The sequence below is a fragment of the Nylanderia fulva genome, unplaced genomic scaffold (assembly GCF_048542155.1).
Source record: "Nylanderia fulva isolate GAGA-0341 unplaced genomic scaffold, ASM4854215v1 Scaffold74, whole genome shotgun sequence".
Taxonomy (NCBI): domain Eukaryota; kingdom Metazoa; phylum Arthropoda; class Insecta; order Hymenoptera; family Formicidae; genus Nylanderia; species Nylanderia fulva.
The window spans coordinates 42,590-68,803 of NW_028190851.1; the positions used below are offsets into that span (position 1 = coordinate 42,590).

Consider the following 26,214-nt stretch of genomic DNA (forward strand, 5'->3'; position numbering starts at 1 on the left):
GTTGATGTTTAAGTATTTAATGTCGATTTTCCTTTATCTGATTTTTTTTATCTGAAAAGACACAATTAACTAATGCTTTTTGTATATAATTATGCATTATTAAATATATGTATATATATATAAACCATTAATTTTTATTAAATGTCCAAAACGGTCCATAGAAATTATTGTGTTTATTTAAAATAATATAGGTATATTAAATTATGACACAAATATGGTGTTAATAAATATTAACACAATAAAATGCAAAGTTTTAAGTAATTTGAAATAAATTTTGTATGAAAATAATATAGTTTTAATATAAAAATTAAATAAATAAATGTTAATTTTACATTTTATCATTCCGTTACAGAAGTCTAGAGTAAAAAAGTAGTGACAATTACGATTCGGCTGTCAACATTTATACGAAGATTAAAATAAAGAAAAGCAGATTTTTATACAATTCTCTGATTCTATCACGGCAAAGAATATTATAATTTTTTTCACTTGATAAGTCTGTGAAAGATTGACATTAGAAAAACATAAATATATCTTTACATTCTCCCTCTCTCTCTCTTTCTCCCCTCTCCCTCTCCCTCTCTCTCTCCCCTTCTCTCTCTCTCTCTCTCTCTCTCTTTATTACGAACAAGATACTCGATCAAATTAAATCTCACCACTAGCGAAAGTAGTCTATTTCACGTCTGGCTGATGTTATTAATCAGTTAATAATAAACAATACTAGACAAAGATTAACAATAAGTAGAAACATCGTCCGCTTTTCTCTGAAAGAGTGCAAACTTCATCATCATACATCGCAGAATATTGCATTTAGGGTTTATCAAGACATAATAAATTTTCGATCCGACCGAGCAATTTAACCTCCTCGCAGTGTACATCGGGTAATGCAAATGCCGACGATATATCGCATTTTAAGCTTCATATCTTGGGAACGACTTGCGGTAAAAGACATCAGTAGGTAGTGTTTTAGAAATGTATCGACAAGGGTTACAAGAAAATGTAATAAAAAATAGAGGTTTCCATTTAAAAAAACATTGATAACTTCACTTGACCTGACCGTCAATAGGTCATTCAAGGTCAAGTCTATATTTTTTTATCTGGTCCATCGTAGCATTAGTTTTCTTGACATTTCTATTAATGTGATTGAGGATGCGATATATGTAGATTGGTTCCATAAAAAACCTTTTTCAGGTAAATTTTTATCTTTTTATTCCAACCATCCGATGTGCCACAAATTAGGCACTATTTATAATTTAGTGGACAGAACACTACTATTGTCGCATCCTCGATTCCATGGTACAAATTTGCATACAATTATAAATGTTCTGTTATCAAATAGCTACCCTCTTGTTCTTATTTTTAATAAAATAAATCGTAAGATTAAGAATCTTATCGGCAGCAAATTAAATATAACGGATAGAGAAAATAAAAAGAGTCCTGACGATAACAAGGATAAAAATAACAAATTTGTTGCAATTCCATATTTAGAATCCATCTCCGAAAAAATATCAGCTAATATTAAAAAATCGGATGTAAATGTAGGATATTGTGTTATAAAAAATCTAAACAATTGGATTAAACACATAAAGACAAGAATGACCACTCCAGCAATTCAAATGTTGTATATAAAATTAATTGTAGAGACTGTGACGCAACCTATATTGGACAAACAAAAAGACAATTACGTACCAGACTTAACGAACATAAAAACAATATTAAATTAGACTAAGACATTCGGTGATTTCTGAACATATTTTAAATGATAAGCACACTTTTAATTGGGAAGGGACTGAAATATTAGATAGAATTATCTGACACACTTTTTTATAAAACAAATTAACATTTAACTACTGATAACACTATTGACTATATAAACAGGCTATGATATAACAATGACACGTATTATTCTTTTGAATTGCTGAGTCGCAACAACCAACACATAACATCAATATGTAAGTTATTGCAAATTCATATTTTCCGAGTGTTCTTCATTAGAATCCTTTTAACATATCTATTTTGAAAAAAGGATTGAAAAATGGGACTCATCTCGCGAAAATGCCGGAGCAGACTGTTCGCGCTGTTCAACTGTGCATTTATTTGAGAGATGGTCTTAAACATAAGACATCTAAGAATAGTTGTTTCAATCATTGTAATTAAATCGAATGATAATCGAAGTTTTGTCTTTACGTAGTTTGCGAGATTATGTTCAAATTTCTTCATTATGTTTTATAATTTCATACTTGCGGTTGATTGTATTGATAAAGACCTAGTAAGGTCGAAACGTCTACATTTAAATTATAAATAAATAATTTTTAATTATCCTTACGTCTAAATTATTTTTGCGTGTTAGGAAAATTGAGAAGATACTTGTTAGTTTTTGTTTCTGTGCGTGCAGGAAATTATTGGAATTGGACGTCGCCATTTTTTAGGAAATTATTCAAAATAGACATCGTTGCTTTCGAGAAAAGAACCTGTCTTCTTTTTCGTATTATTCTCAGAAGACTGCCTCACCCGCAGTTTTTAATTTGTGGTTTTTTCGTGGGTCATTGGACAAATGCCGAGGCAGGGACTTGAGGAGTCCACAAGGAACGATGGGTCCACGGAGGATACCTTTCCTTGTCTGAAGATTTCTTTAAAGATGCAGGGAGATCAGGACGTATCAAGAGAAACATTGGAACATCGAAGGTCAATTGGGTTCGAGATGACAGATCGCTCAGTAACCTGTAGCAGCAGCCCAGGATAGAACAGGAAGGCTCGTCGATGCCCTGGAGTCGACGATAACTTGTGTGGATGTGCGATGGGATCCAGAACGGCAGATTGTTCGGTAATCTGTGACAGGAACCCAGGGTAAAACAGGGAAATTCGTCGGAGTCCCGAGATCAACATCGGAGCACAGAGTTATTGGACAGCGTTGGACGACAGTCTAACTTTGACTGTTGTCGGAACAACAAGACGTTGTTAGGCCCCCTTTGTTTTCATCTCTTTCATCTCCTAACAATGATGTTCAGGGGATGAGAGGGATGAAGGCGTTTAGGGGATGTGAAACCAGGAACGTAACACTATATTATGTATTTTTAATATTATTTTAAAGCGACATCTAAGCCAAAATATTTGGAGATGCATCATTAAAAGTATAGATATTATTTAAAACATTATTGTTATTAATGTAGTTCGTAATAAATGCACAGTTGAACAGCGCGAACAGTCTGCTCCGGCATTTTCGCGAAATGAGTCCCATTTTTCAATCCTTTTTTCAAAATAGATATGTTAAAAGGATTCTAATGAAGAACACTCGGAAAATATAAATTTGCAATAACTTACATATTGATGTTATGTGTTGGTTGTTGCGACTCAGCAATTCAAAAGAATAATACGTGTCATTGTTATATCATAGCCTGTTTATATAGTCAATAGTGTTATCAGTATAATTAAATGATCATTTATTTTATAATACAAAAACTGTTTAGGAAATTTAAGTAAAAAAATAATCTCCAATTCAACACACTTGTCACAAAAAACTGTTAAACGTTTTTTATCAAAAAATGCAATTAATTTTTTTATGTTTATAAGTTGTGGCTTTTTTCTACTAATTTATTAATGATATTAGTAAATATTTACATCCTATCCACTCTTGTGAGCCTTCCAGAAATAAATATTTACATTTTATATTATATCCACTCTTGTGATAATTTCTGTAAATTCGTTTATTAGAAATCAGAAAATGTATATATGTATAAAATTAAAAAGTGACAAAAAGTAGTTCATGTATACTTTCACAAAAGTTAAGTATCTGAAATAAAATTGTGGCATAAGAAATCAAATGATTTTAATGCTTTTTTTGTCAAGTAAAATATAATTAATTATAATAAAGTCCGATTTAAGTAAATCGATTCAATTAATTCGATTAAGTATATAAAAATCCTATTAATTCAAGAAAAAAATTGCTATAGATAAGCAGCTTAATAATTACATTTAAGAAAATGTAAAATGATATTTCTCAATTGAATTTTGTCTGATAATAAATCGAATCACACACAAACCGGGTATTTATCGTGTATTAATTAGCATAATTCTTTGATCATTGATGGCGTAATGTGACGACGATTTAAGCGCAATAATTGATAATTTGTGACCTTATGTTTTTATGAGATCACACACAAAAGTAATGACTTCAATGTTTGACAACATAGACATCTGCGCTAATCTATCTGATAAGTCATAAATGAATAACGACAACGCAAGAGTAAAGTACACACATAAATTTGCTTTTAAATTTTCTCATGAATATATAACAAGTAAAGATAGAATTAAATATCTTACGAGCAAATTTAAAGGTTTCCAAATACATGGAATTTCAGCTTTGTTTTTTATGTTATAGCTCATGCTGAATAAAAGATAGTTTCAAAACTAAATATTAGATAATTACTGATTTACAACCAGTCAAATACGAAAGACTTGGACTTTATTAGTTGGTAGACTAACTGTAACTCACAATCAGTAACTGTCAAATATTTCAATCCAATAATTGGACAATAGTCCCAATATTTAGGTCAAAATGAAGAAAGAAAAAGTCGGTAATTTTTACGTTATTTTTATTCGTTTGTAACGACCAGTACCCTTACGAAAAAAACTACAAGAATATGAAAAAATTACTGATATACCAATAATATATTATTGAAGAACTATATTGTTATATCAGTAATTTTTTCGTATTCTTGTAGTTTTTTCGTGCGGATATATACAGTTCATATCCTCCACAAGTTTAGAAACACCTTACATTTTACAGTTAAACAATCGTATGACAGCGATCTGTGTAGATTTTTTGTATAAATAAATCGTAAAATATTTAAATGGCGTTTTTACTTATGACAGATCGCTGCCATGCGATTGTTTAACTATAAAATGTAAGGTGTTTCTAAACTTGTGAAGGGTACTGTATGTAATAAATAACAAATGTCCACTTATTAGACTGTTTTTTGTTATCACGACTAATACAATTTCAAATAATATACTTTGATAAAAACATCCCATTATAAGCATACAATTCTTTCATGTTACAAATATCTAATTAAAGAATATTTCTTTAGAGAATTTTTCTCTTAAATTAAAAAAATCTTTTTGATAGAGCTGTGCAGATTTTTTGTATGAATAAATCGTAAAATATTTAAATGACATTTTTATTTATGACAGATCGTTGCCATGCAATTGTTTAAGTATAAAATGTAAGGTGTTTCCAAACTTGTGGAGGATACTGTGTTTTTGCAAAAATTTTGGCAATTATTCCGCTCGATAAAGCAAAGTTTCAACTTTAATCGTTTTTTAAAATTGCGGTATGATGATAGAGTTATGAACGACTAAAGTCAACGAGTTCATTTTTTATTCAGTCGGCGATAACTCAATAATAAAAACTCGTAGAAAGATTTTTAAAGAATGATTTTGTTAAGAAAACTTCAAGCTTTCACACCAAAGAATTAAAAAACTTCGTATTTTTTTACACGCACCGCAAGTCGGCAAAGTGAGAAGAAAACTTCTAATTTTGTCAAGTTCTAGGTTTTCTACATGTAAAAATTACCAAACTAACAGAAATTTTAAAAAATAATGAGCTTTTGAAAACAGAGATTTCAAGCTATACGTAAAACCCTTTTTTAACATTTGAATTGCATTTTTAATGAAGTTACAGCTGATTGAATTTTGCCTATTTTGAAGAAATTTTAAGCGCTTCTCTAATTATTTTGATTAGTGCACATATATTTATTTCAAAGAAAAGCACTTTAAAATAGACTCGAATCTAAACGAGATAGATTTGAACTCTAAATACCTCAAAAAAAGCTACTTCTAAATACAGTTTAACTTAGATCAAATATTTTCGCAGCTCTTATGATACTTAAAAGAAAATTAAGAAAGGTATATAATAAATAAATGTAAGCGTAGAATTTAATTAAAATATTCAAATATAACTTCCAAATTTATAAATAAAATATTATTTCTTCCGATATTTCTAAAAATCAAACGTCATCATCTTGAAGACTTTAATCGCTTAAAGTCAGTTATTTGTATATTGTATAATAGATTTAAATACTTAATATTTATTCGCAAATTTATAATTTATTTCTATTCCTATTCCTAATTTGTTCTTATTTCTATTCTTATTCCTATTTTCTCTGTTGTGCTTTGGTTTTCACACGCAAAATAAAAAATGGACTTGATTAAATCCTATAATTTTTTACTTGAAACCCTAAACACGATTGTACATAATTTAAAATTTAAAAAAGTGACCTCACCAATCCTATTCCGTGATCCAAGAAAGAAGGCTGAGAGTCTCTTCCTTGGGACGCTGATAAAGTTGGGGTTTTCGAGGATGCTCTATCTCTCAAGCTAAAAGTTTCGATTCTTCCGATTCAGCCAAGTATCGAACTTTATACGTCGAGTTCACGCCTGTCTGTCCTTAAAATTTCTCGATCACGAATTAATGAACCAGGCCTTATATTGTCGAACGAGGTACATGCATGATCGATCATATCACGTCTTATCAGCTTGGGCGGCGCATCTTCCACGTAATAATCGGAGGAACTCTGGAATTTATTCATCTCTGTGATAACCCAGATAGAAATGCTAATCAGATTTTATCATGTCCATATCATAATTTTCTGATATGATTAAAATGTGTTGTATGTCTTGTAATCATATTATGACGATAGGTATCATGAGCACAAGTTACATATGTATGTATGAAAAATGTGAGCTTAAATATTAATTTAAGCATATTTACTCATAATAACATTTTTGCAAAAATTTTAAAGATATAATATGTTTTTGTTTTGAGTAGCATATGAGCCTGCGTCTGTGTCTATTTTTATCATCATGTTTTAAGAAATATGAGTACAATATGAGTACAGAATGCATATATTTTGCTATCTGGGAAGGGATAAGTAAATGGATAGTTTTTTTAAGTCTACCGAACCTTGCTGTCAAACGATAAGAATAAAATACATGGTATTGGGTAATGATGGGATTAAGTATTTTACTAATAAATTTGAATTTATTTCCATGGTATCGAACTCTCTATGATTACTTCGAAAAAAACGGTACTTTGAAATAGACTCAAACCTGAATAGGTTTGAATTTTTTATGAGTACCATAAAAAGTACAGTACTTGCAAGTATGTTTGTATCTTTGAGTGCTTATAAGTACTTATAAATACTTATGAGTGCTTATAAGTACTTATGAATACTTATGATTGCTTATGAGTGTTTATAAATACTTATAAGTACTTATAAATATTTATTAATGCTTACGAATACTTATGAATTCTTATAACTGCTTATGGGTACTTATGAATACTTATGAGTGCTTACTTGTGAATACTTGTAAGTACTTGTGAGTATTTATGAATACTTATGACTACTTATGAGTACTTACGAATATTTATGACTATTTATGCGTACTTGTGAATATAACTTATAAGTACTTAAAATATTGTGAAGGTAGGTGAATCAGTGTGTTTTATTTCGAACCTTGCAAGTACTCAATCTAAAATTCGAGTATAACTAATCTAGAATCGACTTCGCAAATGCAATGTATAAAATATTATTTCTTACAAATATATTAAATTAACATTTAAAAAAGAATTATCTTTTTACCGATGCGTAAAAATATAATAAGTCATAAACAGTGTTGTGCAATACCTAGGTACAAGTACCTAGATACTGTAACTAGGTACAAATTTACGTACTTAGATACTGCACCGAAGTATTTTTTTTCTCTGGTACCTATACCTATAGAAGATACAATTTCTTACGTACCGGTACCTATGTTTAGATACATTTTAGTTATTTTTTGGATATTTTTTGCATTAAATGCACGTTCAAACAGGCACAGAACTTGGTAAAAGTGTATTACATTTCATATAAATGCCAAGCCGTAACTTGTCGATCTCGCACGTACACGGTGATTGGCGTCCCCTATCATTTAGCGCAGAACAACAAATTTAACGCCGCGACAAAATAATTTATCTGATAAAAATTTCGAATGTTTAATATTTTTGAAACATAATACATAATGCATAAATGTTAATTATTTGAATAAAATAAAACTAATAGTAAAACTTTATAAATATTACCTTATTTTATTGTCCATCCAACATTTATACTCGCATAAAATATTTATTTATAGTATATGTATATAAAATATGTATAATACGTAAATATTTTGAATATATGAAATTATAAATCTATTTATTCTGAAATTTTATGTTAATAAATAATAGTACCTGCACCTAAGTATATTTAAGATACACTCAAGATACCTATATCTAGGTATTTTATTTTTCTAATACCTGTACCTATACCTCGATACTTTCTTTCCAAAATACCTGTGCCTGTATCTATACTGAAATTAAAGTACCTTACACAACACTGGTCATAAAAATATAATAAATTATAAAATTTATTTTGTATATATGCCATTTAATTTACGGAATATCTATCTTACGGAATATAAGGTGATCGTTAAAATTATTTAAGTTTCTGCACATTTAAGTTGTTAAATTTTAATCAAATTAACAAGTTTTTTTAGTCAAAATAAATGCAATGACCAGTAAGCAAACGATACATTCGAATCAGTTATTATGTCACGTTTACAAAAGAAATGTCCGGAATTATTTCTGCATTTTTAGGTCAGACACATCATATCTAAATATTTATGCATTCATGTTAGCTCTGAAAAAAAATTGACAATGCTCAAGAAAAAAATTCATACATAATCAAACATAAATACTTTTTTTTTTTAGAAAAAGTAAAGTTTAAAGAAGTAAAAAAATTACTCATATATACATTTATAATTACATAGCCTTTCTCGAGAGGAGCAATATTCCCTCACTTCTTCAAATTTTATTTTTTCTAAAAAAACAATTCAAAAATTACTCTTTTAATTATATTTCAATTATTCTTCTCTTGTTTATAATACGCAAGTGTTAATTGTAGCCTGAGCATATTAATGACTTTATCTTAATGAGTTAGTCAAGGTCAAATGATTTATTATATTTAAATTATCGATTTATATCAATTAATAATCATAATTAATCAGAATAATTATAATGCGTTAATAATTAATGACACTACACAACCGATTTGAAAATGTTTAAATCAAAAATAAAAACATTTTTTACGCCATTTATGTAAACTGTACATTATATATAGAGACGAGAAATGAATCTAGTATAGAATGAATATGCTTTCGACTTTACATACCTCAGTAAAATTAGAAAAAATTATAACTAAAGCGATATAATGTTGATATTACTTATAAAATATATAATTTTGATAATAATTTTGAATATAATAGATAATCGGACATAGAATAGAATATTACATTTTTTAAATTAATACAACATAGATACATCATAAGTTCACTATTAATTTATTCTATCTTATACTATATCCTATATGTATAATATATCTTTTAAGAACTCATACTATTTCTACTTCTCCTATTTAACACATTATACTTTAATTTTTTACTACTTATTTTCTTATTATTTATTTTAAAAATTTAAATAAATAATAAGAAAATAAGTAGTAAAAATTAAAGTATGATGTGTTAAATAGGAGAAGTAGAAATAGTATGAGTTCTTAAAAGATATATTATATTTAAAAAATTTAAATAAATAATAAGAATAAATTAATAATAAACTTATGATGTATCTATGTTGTATTAATTTAAAAAATGTAATATTCCATTCTTTGTCTAATTATCTATTATATGTATTAACAAGCGTATTAAAATATTTAAATAAAATTGCAGACAATTAGTAATTTTTTTTACTTTCCTTATTTCAAAATATATTATTAATGAGCCGCTTGATGACTCGAATGAATCTGTTTATAAATTTATCCGCGTTTTCCATCGTGATGTAAAAATGGTAAGACACAGAGAGCAAATTACTTTCTTTTCAGAAGAATAATCAGCGCCCGTTATATTGATAGATACAGATCGGAATAAATTGAACGAAGCGTGTCAGTAGTAAAAGTTTCTCTCTCCAGTGGGTGGAGAACCGCGACTTTCGATCTCGTTTTCCCATTGAATTCGACGCGGCCGCTTGGCAGCCGATTTATTGAAATTTTATGGAAGCGGATCGCGAATATACTTTCTTTCGTCGGATACGCGCTGGCCTAAGGAAGGTCGCTCTTTTCACCGAAGCGAACTAATCCCGCCGACACGTGTGATGGAATCATTGTGCGTAACACAGGGAATAGCCTCGATGAATAATTTATCTTTAAACACTATTTCAGTGTGTATACATATGTGTATAAATATACGCAAATTTCAAGATTAAATATTGCATTTTATAACATTCCATGAAAGGAATCCTTCAGCGCGAACGGCAAACTCCGACAAAATAGTAGCTCTCATTCTAGAATTAAAAATATTAAACAAAATAGTAATAATACAATAATAATAATATAATAAAATAATAATACTATAATAATATATATGTATATTTAATATAATAAGAATATTATATTAAATTTCAAGATTGAGTATTACAGCCGAAAATTATTTTAAATGCCAGACAAAGTGTGTTTCCTAAAAATGTTTGGCAAATCAAATTTTACTAGCACGTCAGATTTTCAAAATAATAGAGATTTATTGTGTAAAAAAATGGCTTTTATTCGAGATTTTTTTTTAAGTCAATATTATCTGAAAAGACTATAATCAAATATCACACAAAAAATTTTTTGTTATATTCTATCGCAAAACTACAAATTTCATGTTTAGTAATAAGCCGAAAATTAACATATTGCATGTTAAAATTATCATAAATAATTAAACTGGATTGAAAATATTATATACATTGTAAAATTTATATAAAATATTTTATATGTTTATCACTATTCTATATACTTAAAACACTTTAAGAATAAATTTTTAATATAGTTTTTAATTTTTTTATTCCAAAATTATTGCAATTTTATTATATATTTTAATAAAATTAATTTAATAATTTTAATAAAATAAAATTCTTTCAATACCATATTGTCTTACGATTACCATTTCAAAATAAATTCTAAGAAAAAATTCTTTCTGTGCAAGAATGTATTGTTTATTTTTTATAAAATAAATTTTTTTATTTCAATATCTTACTTTTTATAATGAAAGATTAAAGCTAGGAACTACTCATATGGAAATGCTCCTAAAAAAACAAATTTTTTTTAGAAAAAATTATTTTTTCCAAAATTGATTTTATTATTATTTGTTCCTCTTTAGATCATACAACTTTTATTTCTAAAACATTTTTTTCGAAAATGTATTTGTTTCAAAATATTCAAAATGGAAAATTAAAATAATAAGATAATTCTAAATTACAAATTATGAGTATAATTATATGCCTTGATCATCATAGACGAAATATTTACTATCTCAGCAAAGTTCAGTATTTAAATCCTTTCTAACATGACTAAAAAGTAAAATATCAAAATAAAAAATGCATTTTATAGGAGAAGAACAATGCATTCATAACATCTAATTACAATTTCCAGATAACATTAACCTGTTTTATAAAAAAAATTTCAAATATCGCAAAAAAGCCATATTTTGCATATTAAACTTCAATTATTTCGGAAATCTGACGTGCTGATGAAAATTGGCTTGCAGCGTCATTTTCAGCATCCAAATATCTATAGGAAACACCTCATTTGCTTTAAAATAATTTAAAAAATTTTTTTTTTGTAAATTATAGTGTTACTTTACATCATTAGTATTATTATTTTTCTTATAAGCTCTAGAAAAGATATATTGAAAAAGTTTTTTTTATAATTTTTTTACATGACTAGCTGCAAATGTAGCGAGGAAACCATTCAAAAATTCGCAACAAATCTGCGAGATGAACCTGCTAATAAAAAAACAAAGAAGTATTTAATTACATTTTACAAATGAGGAAGTAAGAGTAATGATAGATAAGAAAGTCACGTTTTGGAGTGTAATTCTTTTTTCAATTGAGATGTAACGCTTGAACGAAGATATGTTAAACCAAGTAGCAGTAAACAAAGAAAAAATCAACCATAACTTGCATAACAAACATGAAAATCTGGTTATTTTCATTCTCAGGATATCTCTTCAGAATGATTATACAAGTTCAAGAGATCTTAGACTTACAGAAATCTCTTAAATAATTTTCGAATTGTAGATAAATCAAAAGTGAAAGTGTAAGCAACAGTACAATTCAAATTCCGATTCTATGCCTAATTTTAGTTATTCACTTTCACATGTGAAATTTTAATTAAAATATTAAATTTTGAAAATTATAAAGTTGTGCATACACAAAAAGAGTGTCTAATAATTAAAGCTCTCTTTCGCTCAATATAGATTTTTTCATAAACTAGTACAAATAACGAGATTTATTTGCTTAATTGCATCATGTCTTAAGAGAACAAATTAAGAGAGAAAGAGAGAGAAAAGAACAAAATGTAGGCACATACTTTACAAAATCAAACTAATTTATATACATTTAAAATCATCACATGTCAAAAAAGTTAAATAAACATATATATATATATATATATATTTACTCTTTTTATTATATTATATATTTATTTTTTATTTTATATATGTATATATTATAATATATAACATATTTGTTTAGTTTATTTAATTTCTATTTTTGTATGTATATTTATTTATTTTGATAGTGAATTTTATATGTCAACATTTTATTTTTCCTGTTTGCAATGATAAGCTATCTTTCTACAAAATAAGATATAAAATAATTCTAAAAATAAGCAATTAAAAATTGCGAAAGTATCACATATCGTAAATTCTTCTATTTTTACGGAAAAATTATATCACTTTTATGTAACTCACATATGTACAATATGTACACACCCATCTATTTACCTACATTTTTTTGACACTTGCAGATCTATATTTATCTATCATTCACAAATCCTAAAACATATATCTCTCAGATATAATCTCTAATTTGTCAGAAATCTGCGATTAGATCAGATCTTATTTGCGATCGCAACTTATACATAAGTTCATTATATCTCTCATTATATTTAAACACGCTCATGAATTTAAAAAATAAACTTTTTTATCATCCATTTATCGTCTACGATCGAGGCGACGATTAAATATTTACAGAAAAGCGCGTGGGAGAAAAAATGAGACGCGACGCGAAAAAAAAAAGTAAACGATCCGGTCGATCTTCTAAGGTGATCCACAGATCAGATTAATGAATTACATTTTACGCTACATTTACAGTCCATCTATCACGCATCTTTTGCATTTCCATCGCGACACGCGATCTTGAATTCTGCATCAAGTATCGCGAGATATATCGGGGCACATCCTGCTTCCTCAGAAAGGCTCTGCAATTTTACACTTTCTTCGGAATCGCGCCGTAAAATCTTCAATTCCGCCAGTTTCACACGAGTTTATATCCCTCCGTTATTTTTTTCTTCTTCTCGATTTTTAATTTTGAAGGTAAAAGAACCGATCTTAATCGCGAGATATCTCATTTTTCATCGAGAAAAACTTTGCGGAGATGGCAATAATTCGTTCGAGAGATTAATGATCATATCTTAATGAAAGTGCTCATCTTAAATTTTTCAATTCATTGCAAAACGATTTTTTCCCTTTTCTAATTATCTCATTGTCAGTAAACTTTCAAAATCAAACAGGATGACTCTGCGACGTTCTTGCTGAAAAAAATTTATTCTTCAAAATTGAAAGCTCTATAAAGAAATTATTTTTCTCGTACAGTTTTTTTCTATTAATTACATTTGTTTTATTATAACTTGAAAAGGCTCAATAATATATTTGTCAAAATTTACAGATTTTATTTTAAATATAAAATCACGCTCGAGCATTAATTTATCTTGTCAAGTTTAAATAAAATATACATTTGATTTTTGTACACTGAAAAAATTCTCAAAATAAGAGAATTTTATACTATAAAATTCCTCTTAACAGATATTTTTAAGTTTATTATTTCCAGAACATCCCATAAAATTAAAGATATATGTATATATTGTACATGTATTAATATATTAAGATATATTATTAAATATACATAATTAAAAAAATATATATATTAAGAAATATTAAAAAATTATTAAGAGAATCATAAAATTATTATTATAAAATTAAGAATATATTCTTTGTTAGTAAAAAACAGTTGTATGTTCTTTTGCAGATCGTTCGTTTTATATATTAATGTTACAGCAATTTATATATAGTTATATATAATGTAATTTACAATTAATGCAGTGAAGTGTTTGTCACTGAATAATTGCATTTATTAGAAGAATATAAATGAAATGTTAATAAGAGGTTCGAAAAAAATGACTTCAGAGAAATATATTTATAAGTTAAATAACGTGTAATAATAATCATCATCATCAAACATCTAATTTAATGTTCAAAACTCAAGTCTCGTGTTCGATTTATAAGTCTACGCTTTCTTTATTACCTGTAAAACTGTAAAATAATGTACTTTAATTTTATTTTATTTTATTTTAATAGAAAAGCAAAATTTCATTTTATTATAATGTAAAAGTAAATCTCATTTTGTTCACATTTTTATAAACAGAGAAATCTGATACTAACTTTTAGACTTTAGAGGCTTTTCTTCTTAAAATCTCAGATAGCAAAAGTAGTCATTTTAACATCAAATTACATCATTTTGAGAGCAAAATGAGGTATTTTGACGTCAAATTACGTTATTTTAACGTTAAAATGATGTCAATAATTGAATAAGAAAATTCTTTCGGCGCCGTTTTAAAACAAGATACACTGAAAAAAAATTTGTTAACTTGACCAAATCTTTTAATTAAATTACTATTTTGTTAATTAAACATATATTAATATTTAAGTCAAATATACGTTTTGTTAGATTTAATATGTTATGTTTAATTTAATTATTTCTATATGTTCAATTAATAAAATAATATTTAGTTGAAAAGTTCAGTCAAAAGTTAACAAATTTCTTTTTAATCTATCCTTACAAAAAAAACTACAAAAGAATACGAAAAAATTACTGGTATAACAATATTTGAAAAACTATTATTACATCAGTAATTTTTTCGTATTCTTATAATTTTTTCGTACGAGTACTTCAAAAATAAATAAAAAATTCTAATTTTTTTCGTGCAAGATCGATTTCTCGATCCTTGGATCGAGGATTTTTTAAACGAGTGCTTCTCGCAGAAGCAATATGAGCGATTGTATGCAGGGATCTATATCCCACTACTTTGTAGAGAACCGAATTCACTTAGTTTGGTGGAGGCAAACTTTCAACGGGATACGCTATATAAGAGAGTGACATGTCGATTGGGATAAAACACGCGCGTGTTGTTGGTCTCTTACGGTGTTTTCACGCTCGTTTCTATCCCGCTATACCTCCGCTGTCGCATCTGGCAGGTAAGTGGGCCTTATTTCTAATCAGTGATTCCTTCCGACGTCAGTGAAGTGCATCTTGAAGGATCAAGCGACTTCTGCATTATTATCTTTGTTCATTTTATTTCTTAGTTATAATGTTTTCTCTAGGTAACATTTTTATATATAAATTACTTCGATAAAACGTAATAAAAAATTGTGTTGATGTTGATGTTGATTAATGTTGATGTAAATTGCAGTTGCAATGAGATATGGATAAAATAAATTTTCCAATTTTTATAATTATATATATTTATATATTCTCTTTATTTAAGAAATCTATTAAACAATATAAATTATATAAAAGTTTTTTTCTAATTTTATTAAATTATTTATTGATTTAGAAACCTAAATTTCTTAGAATTAAAAATTAAAAATTTTCTTTTATTTGTTCTCTACTTGTATATTTAAAAATACAATACAATATTAAAATATATGTCATTCTTTATTTTAAATATATTGTTTTTGTTATTTATTATATTTATTTATTATATATATATATATATATATATATTTATAATTTATAATTTTTGAAAAAAAATTGTGATGTATTGTTTAGGCTTTCTTTATTATTTTAAAAAATTAACTAATAAACAAAAAATTAATAACATAAAATAAATAAATTTTTATATTTTAAAATATATTACATTTTGACATTAGATTGTTGTATTTTTTATATTACTATTTCTATTTCAAACTTTTTAAATCTTAATTTTTATTTGTATAAATAAAAAATCACATTTCTATTAACTACTTACAGAATTAAAATATCGAAAAATTTTATTTTTCTATATTATATATATATATATATATATATATATATATACAATTAAGAGAAACAATATAATTTTCATATATATTAACATTTTTAATTAAAATTTATCAATTTTATTTAAAATCTAAAATATTCTTAAATAGAAAAAAATATATTCAATAGAATAATGATTAATAGTAAAGCTATATAGAACAAGATGAAAATTATAATAAGAAACAGATATATCTCAAGAATATCAACTTTATAACTTCATTTAAAATACACTGAATATATTTATATATTTTTGCATAAATTTCTAAAAACATTTTTAACTTTCACTATTCTTTAATAATTAAGACTTGCCACTCGAGATTAATGCAAACATTTTAAGAATGCGACAAGCGTTTTAGAGTTAACGACTGCCCCTATTGAGATTTAAATGCTCGACTTCCTTGTCTCGAAAGCAAATAATTTCGCCCGACTGGTTCTCGCCGAGCGAGAACAAGCACGTGTCATAATTCTCGCTCCATCAAGCGTGACCAAGTTAATTTTATAATGTTCTTGAGGCGCCCATGGGGGCCTCGATTTATCCAGTTCGGCTTCTAAAACGAAACAATATTACCGAGAGAAAGTACAGCTCGTTCGCCGTTCAAATTCCTATTTTTCTCTTTTCCTTCGTAGTCTAGGATTGACTTAATTATTAAGATACCGCGCGAAAATATCTTTTACGATTCGCTGAAGAGGCAACGTACAAGTAAAAGTAAAAGCGAGGCGGATAAAAAATATAATAATAATAATAATAAATATAATAATTATAGTAATCATAATAATAATAATAATAATAATAATAATAATAATAATAATAAATATAATAATAATAATAATAATAATAATAATAATAATAATAAATATAATTAGATTTGGCGAATGTCCCACTATTATCATATTTTTTTTGGAAAATGCTGAAGAAGGTCGTCATTCTTCACACAATTTGCTTATCCCTAATGTTACATATTTTCAAAACTGAGCCTTAAATTTATATTCTGTAAAAGTTCTTCTTAAAATTAAATAAAGACTATGATTTTATTTTACTTCTGTCTGTATATCTTTAAAATTTAATTTATAAAAGAAATTTTATTTTTGCGATTGTTAATTATTTACAATCGCAAGTAATTTAAAAGTAATTTTTATAATAAAAAAATTATAATTATTTTTATTTTTTAATGATAAATATTTATACCACAAATTTAAATTAGTTGATATTTATATCCTTTTATTATCTTCAAATAAAATAAAATGTTGAATGACGTCATATTAATATAAAACTATATTTGCATATAAAACTATAAAGTTGATAACCTTGAAATATATGATATCTATATTTCTTACTACAATTTTTCTCTTGCTCTAATTTTATTAATTATTAATAATTTGCACATAAAGAAATTTACAAAAAAAATTTATGAAATTAATTAGAAACTGTTGTTACATCATTGCAATCCACATTTCCAAAACTAAACAAAAAGATTTCTAACTAGATCGCGATTTAATAATTAACAGATATAATTAATTTTGTATTAGAAAATTGATATAATTATATTAGAAACAAATTAATTAAATCTCTCCTTCTGAGTATAAATGTAATAAATTTTTCCTTAATATAAAGAAATGTCAATTTTGAAATCTATAGTTATAGGAAAGTAACAGGATAATTTAATTTAATTAGATTAAAATTTAATCAAGGATAAATAAAATTAATGCTTAATTTTTTTATTAATTAGAAATTTGATGGAATTATACATATATTAAAAGAAAAAATTAATTAATAATAACTATTTTTCAAATAAAAATTTAATAGATTTTTACGTTAAAAAATATCGGTTTTGAAATCTATAGTTATAAAAAAGAACAAGAAGATTTAATATTTAATTAGATTTAATTATGGACAAATAACATTAATATAATTATTGTTTATTTTTTATTAGAAATTTGATATTATTATTTATTACTATTATTGTTATATTTATTGTTATTAATATATTTTTATCATTAGTATTATTGATATATATATATATATATATATATATATATATTTATTATTAATATTATTATTATTATAATTATTAATATTATTATTATTATTATTATTATTATTATTATTATTATTATTAATCTTTTATTAAGAGCAAATTAGATCTTTTTTCAAGGAAAGTTTAATAGATTTTTATATTATATATTAGAGAAGACGTGAGTTTGAAATTTCTAGGGAAGAGCAAGATTTCAATAACGATGATGAAAAATGACAGATTAATCGATATAATGTGCTTCGGAATTCTAGGAAAATGTCGCCGCTCGCGGTTGCTCTAGATTTTTTTTCTGAAAATTTACAACCGGTCGACGTTACGCGCGTTATACGAATACACAAATCGCCCGTAAAGTCGCCGAACAACTATCTCTTTTTCCATTATGCAATATTGCTTTCTTTGCTTGGTATATACAGGCAGGAAGTCGGTTACCTGTCGGTTTGAAGGAGAACGCCCTTCTCTGAAATGCGCGCATGATGTGCGCACGATATGTTACGGAGATCTCGTTAAACAGTTGATTACGACCGGGGAGATTACGAATAATAAGAATAATAATAATAATAACGATCATTTGAGCGAGCTCGTCGACGGAGAAAGTCCTCGCGATTTTCCTGTCCGGCGAAATCGGAGAAACCGATCAATAAACAACAAAAAACGATTATCTGGAATCGATCTCTGATTCAACACGACGATCGAAATCCAAGAAAAGAATTGGAACAAAAAATCTATCGAATAATCTTTGGCATATTATTCTTTCTCTTTATAAAAAAGTGAAATTAAAAAAATATATAATTATATATATGAACATTTTTCCAGGAGCTTCTTCAATTTCGAGATTCCTGTGAGAGAAAAAAATATCTGACAAATTGAAAAGCTAAAAAATTAAATTAGATCTAAAAGAATGACCGTGATCTCGACAAATTATGTAAAAGTTTATTCAGTTTCGTAACAAACCTCGATTATTGTGCATCATTTATGGAAACGCGAAGTGAACCTTAGTGTTGTAATTAGCTAGATAAAGATGAGATAAAAATATGTAAATTCATCTTAAATTTTGTTTTAAATATATCTAGATAAAAAATAAAATTATATGACGATTTATCTAGATAACTTTTTGATAATATTATTTTTAAAACCATTTATGTAAATACATTTATTTAAAAGAATGTAAATTATAAAAAGGATATAAAAATATATTTATCTTTTTAACTAAGATTAATAATTTTGGGAATTTATTTATCTTTTTATTTATCAGTTTTTTATCACTTACTGCTTAAATTCTACTACTTAAGTATTTTTATGTGCTATGACTTTAAAATTATCTGAACATTATTCTACATAATTTAGCAAAGATGACACTTTTTCACCTAAGCAGATGCAGATGTAGATGATACATATTTTTATTATCTGTATAAAGTAATATAACGCCACACACAAAATTTCATCTATATAATTTTATTTAGATAACAGCAACACCGTACGTCTCATAAGAAAGTCCCATGTTGGGTGCGTCATTTTTACACGAATGCCCCTCTCACTTTCACTTCGATCGGATTTTAATCGAAGAACCTTATTCGCATGACAAGACTTATTAAACGACACTTTTCCGCCTCATTACACTGGCGATTAGCAATTGACTAATTCGATGGATTAATTATTTCCAGACATTACTGAAGAAATTCTTTTTTTTTCTAATACATTTAATGTGAAAGCGTCATCAAAAAATATCTGTAACATTTTTTTTCTTAATCCCTTAACGCACAAATTATCCAAGTATAATAGAAAAGTCAAAATAATGTCAATTTCATTTATATTATCATTAAAAAATATTTTTTTATTTTATTGCAAAAAAGCCGTGCATTAAAGAGTTATTTGAAACTGTAATATAATTAATAATTTCCAACTATTTAACTAATTCTACCTAAAAATTTTAAACAAGCATTGTCGATATATAAATTCTCATTAAATTTATAATTAACTAAAATATTACAAAGCGTGCGTCACACATAACTTATATGAATGTATTATGTGTGCATTTATGTGAAGTTAAGTTTATGTAAATTTGAGAAAAAATTCTATGACAAAAGTTCGTGAAAAAACGGCATTACGCAATATTATGCAAGCACATTATTACGGATAGAAAATAGCAGATTACCTTCGACCTATGTATTATATATATAACTTATATAATTCTTGCTCTTTCGATACTCTAAAGACTTTCTGCTTTCTGAAATTATTGTAAAAAAGTAATAATTTATTTGCAAATATTTTGTTGAATATTTATCAAGCTAAAAATATCATAGTCTTCCTATATTAATTATTTATAAAGTCTTTTCTCAATTACTATTTATCTTTTCACGCTTTTCTTTCTACTCTTTTTAATATAGAATAATTTTACGATAATTAAATAAATTAGTTTCGCACTAATTAATTCTGAAACTAGAAGAAAAATGTAAACACACACTGGACTCAACTCGTATCTTACAAACTCATTTTATGATCTATAAACCAAAATTCAAAATAGAATTCTATTTTTATAATTGTATGTATCGTCATCACATAAAAATATGAATAAAATTGTCCGTCACTTATCTTAAATGATCTTTAGATCAAAATTTAAAGTAGAATTTTATTTATAATTTTATGTATTGTCGTCGCTTAAAATAGCCTAATACATATGTGCATGTATGTATTTTGAGATATATTTTATACATGTGTCTACTCTCTTTAAACATATTTTTTACATCACAAAAAATACTAAACGAAATTGTCCGCGAATTATAAATCATCTATATAGGTCTTAAAATTATAGACAAACCTTGGGTGGTTATAAAGAATATCAAAAGCAAGATAATTTTGTCAATAAATCCATATCCGTAAATAAACCATTTTGGCACAAAAGTTCACTTTTAAAGTAAAGTATATTTTCTTCCCTTCTATTATATGTATCTAGTTTCCCATAAATCAAATACACATCGGCCAGTTCTTTATAAGACTTCATCAAACTTGTCCCATTTCAAACTGAATGAATGCTCAGTGCTGTAATATCCTAAAGACATCTTAAAAACATCTTAAAGATATGTCTTATGCACCAATTTCTGACATGGTGCTGTCTGGGTTGTTCATTTGTGAACATAGATTTATTGACAAAACTGGTTTAGTTTTATGTCCTTTATGATCGCTTGAAGCTTGTCGGTGTAATTTTGGGCCATCTTGTATATAAGAGGGCTCTATAAGAAACGAAAAAACGAATAAAATCATCCGAAAGTGTTTTCAAGGCGAAAAGAGATCCGATCACGTGAGCAACAGCGAGATTTGAATAGAGCAGGTGTAAGGAAAGCGTGTTACTTTCTATATGTGTGCAAAACTCGGACGGCGGTTTCACGATCGGTTAAAGTCATTTCGGTCGTGACGATGACGTGCTCAACGAGCACGAGTGCTTTCCATAATAATTCTCGGATATGGCATGTGGTACACACGCATCTGGAAAGCCAGTTTCTAATTGCTTTAAACGATCGAGCTGCGATAAAAAAGAACGAGAGATCTTCAATAAAATGAAACCGAAAAGCATCCAAAATTCTTATCCATATACCACCGAATATGGAATAAGAATGTTATTTCCGGAATCCCAATATAATAGGTCATTTTCATCACAAGAGGAATATATCGCAACCCAGAATGCCCTTTTTAATTATTCCTTTTTTATATGCGTCTATTTCTTTATACTTCATTTACTTTTACATTTTCTCTATCTAATTTTGCTCTTGGTGTCTTCGCTGTAAAAACTTGTAGAATCAAGGATTTTTCAATTTGGATCATCAAACTTTCGAATCGTCCCTATATACTATACTCTTATTGTTATGTACGATGAAGAACTCACGGTCAGTGACCTTCAATATGGTGTTAAAATGAGAAACGAGGATCGGGCTGTAATCGTATATATCGGTGTCATTACAGGAATAAAGGAGCATTTCGTCGAGAAATCGTAGCCGCACTTTCTCGCAAATCGACACTCATTAAATTCATATGCACGCACGTGTGCACGCGAGGGAAAGTGCCCTTGACCATCGATACCCTGAAAAAGTACTTATATATACGTTTACATTTCGACAAAATAGAAAGTCGAGATTGAAAGCAAAAATTTTATGCAAAATGTCATTATAATAATTCGATTATTCTAATTCCTACTCTTCAGTTGATTTTAATCGTTTGTTTAGTAATTAACTGATCAATCAAAAGATTATGGTAAATTGGGTCAAACTGAAAAGCAAAAATACAGGACTTTCCTCTTCAGTTTGATCCAATCTATCATCATCTTTAAGTTGATCAGTTCTTGTAGAAACAGGTTACAATTACAATTACAGAAAATAACTTGGAATAAATTGTTAAAAATTAAAAAAGTGCACGTCACATTATTTATCTAATTTGTTTTGCAGAATGTACTGGGTGTTCCTGGGATTACTGGGCTCTGCCATAGCGGCGCAGAGTTCTTACGATCTGGAAACGAGGGCGGTTTCGTTCCCCGGAAAACCGAGTAGCTTAGGACCCCTTTATTCACCTGGCTTAAGCGCAGCACAAGGATTCCGTGATAACAGTTACGAGGACAACGCGGTAACACCTACACCTGCGCCGACGCCGATCTACAGGAATCAGCAGCCGGTCAGTTCTAAGACTATTTACTTATATATATCTTCCGCAGTTGAAAAGGACAGTATACCACTGTCTTAATTTCTAAAGGATACAGAACTTAGAGACAAATAATGTTCTTAAATCATCAGGATCTTATAGCAAAAGTGCTGGATCTAATAAGCCTGGTGCTAAAATCCAAATATCAGTAGTGCTAGATCCAAACATCTGTCCTAATGTCTAAAGAATACAGAATACAGAATAAAGAATACAGAATTTAGAGACAAATGTTCCTAAATCATTAGGATCTTAGCAAAAGTACTGGATCTAATAAACCTAGTATTAAAAAAATTTTTTATGTATAATTATATATAAATAATTGTGTAATTATACATATAAAATATCGTAAAATTATATATAAAATATGTTTATTTTATACATAATTATATAAATTTATATATAACTTATAAATTATAAAGGTTTATGTATAATTATGTCTAATTATATATATGAAACATATATATATATATATATATATATATATATATATATTTATATATATGAAGAAATACTTATTTATTATATATTATAAATATAAAATATAATTATATACATATATAGAAAGCACTTTTATCTAATTATGTATATTTTATATATAATTTTGCGATTATATGCACAATTTTATATATTTTTATATAATTTTTTCCCGGAAAGCTCTAAACACATGTACTAGATCCAAACATCTGCACTAGATCAAAATATCTCTGCTAGATCTAACAGTTAACTACAAGAGTAAGGAAATATAACCCTAACAGCACATATATTCCGAAAACGTTCAGAAAACATATCCTGAGGACGTTCGAATGTCCTCTGGATATCCTCTGAATATTGTCTGAATATCTTTCGGATATATTTTACTATTAGGGAATAGACCTTTAGATGTCATTAAGAAACTGTAATAATAATTATTATTACAGTTTCTTAATGATATCATGAATGGTTAACCATTCATATTACTATTTATTGTTATCGTCTACAGTTATATCGCAAGCCAACGGCAACACCAATAGACTCTCGCGATTATTCTCAATCGGCCATCCGTATCGGTTCTTCGTCACGTGCTCCTGCTCGAGGTCAATATGGACCCAACGCACCTACGCAAGAGGAACTCGAGGAGGAGAAGGAGGAACCCGATCGTCTCAGCCTTCTTCTGCCCCAGAGCAGATTCGATTGCGTGAACAAACAAACTGGTTACTACGCCGACGAAGACCTCAACTGCGAGGTCTTTCATTATTGCCAGGACAATGCCAAGCACTCTTGGATCTGTCCAGAGGGTTTCACTTTCCATCAGGTTAGTGAAAAAGTGCAGAAAATCATTTTGTGATTACGATAAAATTACAGTAGATCGAATCCTAGATACTTCAAGTAATAAGAAGTTATAGAGATAATTTGCTCTATCAAGTTGTTATTATATGTTTTTTATAGTTTATCGTTTTAGAAATAATAACACAGACAAATATATCATTACAGGTCGTTATGCAAAGTGGCTATAAATATTCAAATGCTTATATATATCTTAATCTTGAACATTTGATATGCTTAATTGCGTTTAATTATGTTTTCTATGAAACTAAAACGCACATGTGTAATTATACTTCAGGTGCATTTAATCTGCATGCCACCCAGCGGCGATATCAGTTGTAAGAAAAGCTCGCAATATCATTTTGTCAATGAATATCTCTACAAACCGCTGAATCTCCAAGAAGCCGAGACCAAGCCCAATGTCACCTTGAGGTACAGCGAAAGGTATTATCCCTCTGATATCTACGCGGACGAAAGGGAGGTCGGTGACTATCAAATTACTCCTACAGCTGCTCCAACACGTCGTCCTGCCTCGCAGGTATTAATCATCATCATTGAATGATCATTCCAACGCGTATTTAAAATCATTCTATTCGTATTTATTCAAGTAAAATCGAAAAGTCAAAATAATATCGATTTGACGTCATATATCAACTAATCCTAATATCACATCATATCAGAAAAATATTCAGAGATATTCAGAAAATATTCAAAAGACATTCGAACATTCTCAGGATGTTCTCTGAACATCTTCAGGATATGTGTGCTATTAGTTACATTTGGACTCCAAATTTGATCGGATTTTGAGTCCAAATTTGATTTGTCGGACTTTCTATTCTTCTTGGGTCCCATACAGCACACAAGTTTGCAGCAATATTGCAATGTTATTGCAATATTGCAATGTTGTTGCAATATTGCTGCAAACTTGTGTGCTGTATGGGGTAGAATCCAACGTAAATTAAAAGTTGTAAGGCCCTCTTACAATTGGCCATACATTGACACGTTAACAATTTAGGTCTTGTACAGGTCCTTGTGAGTCCGCAGCCTCAAAGTTTGAATAGCATTCCCACGTCGGCTCGTCCGCAGCCCACAGGACTCCCGCAGTTCCGTCTCCCGGTGAACCAGGTATTCCACAGTCCCGAAGAAGTCAACATTCCCCTTCAGCACAGGCGACCACAGCCCCAACAGCATCAAGTCCTTAGACGATATCCCCAGTTCCGGCCCGAAGAGGAGGAGGAATACGTGTAGATTCTTAGAAATCTTTAGCTCTCTACGAATTCACTGCGTTCATTCGAATTTTTTTTCATTTTTCACGATTCTCCCGTTATTCATAATAATTAATATTCTCTCAATTCATCTTTAAATATTCCTTTAAATTTTTTTTTATATGAGATCGATTAAAAATCATGAAATTCAAGAGACTTTTTACATTAATTTATATCAGCGATTTTTTTATATCGTTGTATTTGTAAAAACACAAATGGAGGAGAAATGAGATTGCGAAATTAAAAAAACGCGTAAAAATTTATTTAAAGTTATTAAATTCATGATAATTAGCACGCTTTATTTCTTTCCAATTAATTGATATATTTACTTAAGGCTAACGCGAAGACAATTTAATCTGCGGAGCAATTATTATTGCAAAGGTAATTTAATTATTGTAAATAAAAACAATCAGTGATAATTAAACAATACGCTAAGTTTGTATTCGTAGTGCGTAATTGACTTTAAGAATTGATAAGCAAGAGAATGGCCAATAAATTGTTGTTGCGTTATTTTTAATCGTATTCATGATTTTAGATAATTGTGCATATGTGCCCTCAATAATCAATTTCTATCCAAAATCATTTCAAGAAAAATCTTATCGATTAATGTATTTCATGACTGTTCACTCGAGGCCCAAACTGGACATAGATTTTTATTAATACAATTTAAGTCACGCACAATATATATACA

General features: G+C 27.8%; 1 protein-coding gene across 2 annotated transcripts; it reads left to right on the top strand.

Moving 5' to 3' along the window:
* The first annotated feature begins 15,346 nt into the window (after positions 1–15,346).
* Positions 15,347–26,045, top strand: LOC114944992 (uncharacterized). Of its 2 annotated transcripts, none has more exons than XM_085488918.1 (5): positions 15,347–15,417; positions 22,707–22,929; positions 23,936–24,247; positions 24,557–24,796; positions 25,285–26,045. In XM_085488918.1, the coding sequence occupies exons 2-5, from the start codon at positions 22,708–22,710 to the stop codon at positions 25,504–25,506; spliced, it is 996 nt and encodes a 331-aa protein (XP_085345044.1). In that variant the 5' UTR covers positions 15,347–15,417; position 22,707; the 3' UTR covers positions 25,507–26,045. The 2 variants fall into 2 exon arrangements, with proteins under 2 accessions (XP_085345044.1, XP_085345045.1); XM_085488919.1 differs by having other exon boundaries at positions 25,274–25,352.
* Positions 26,046–26,214: the final 169 nt, after the last annotated feature.

What these genes read in the sequence shown, in the direction of transcription:
- LOC114944992 (XM_085488918.1), top strand. Translation starts at nt 22,708, where the DNA reads ATGTACTGGGTGTTCCTGGGATTACTGGGCTCTGCCATAGCGGCGCAG. An exon ending in TCTACAGGAATCAGCAGCCG is followed by an intron (nt 22,930 to 23,935) that starts GTCAGTTCTAAG and finishes TATCGTCTACAG; the next exon opens with TTATATCGCAAGCCAACGGC. An exon ending in CACGTCGTCCTGCCTCGCAG is followed by an intron (nt 24,797 to 25,284) that starts GTATTAATCATC and finishes GGTCTTGTACAG; the next exon opens with GTCCTTGTGAGTCCGCAGCC.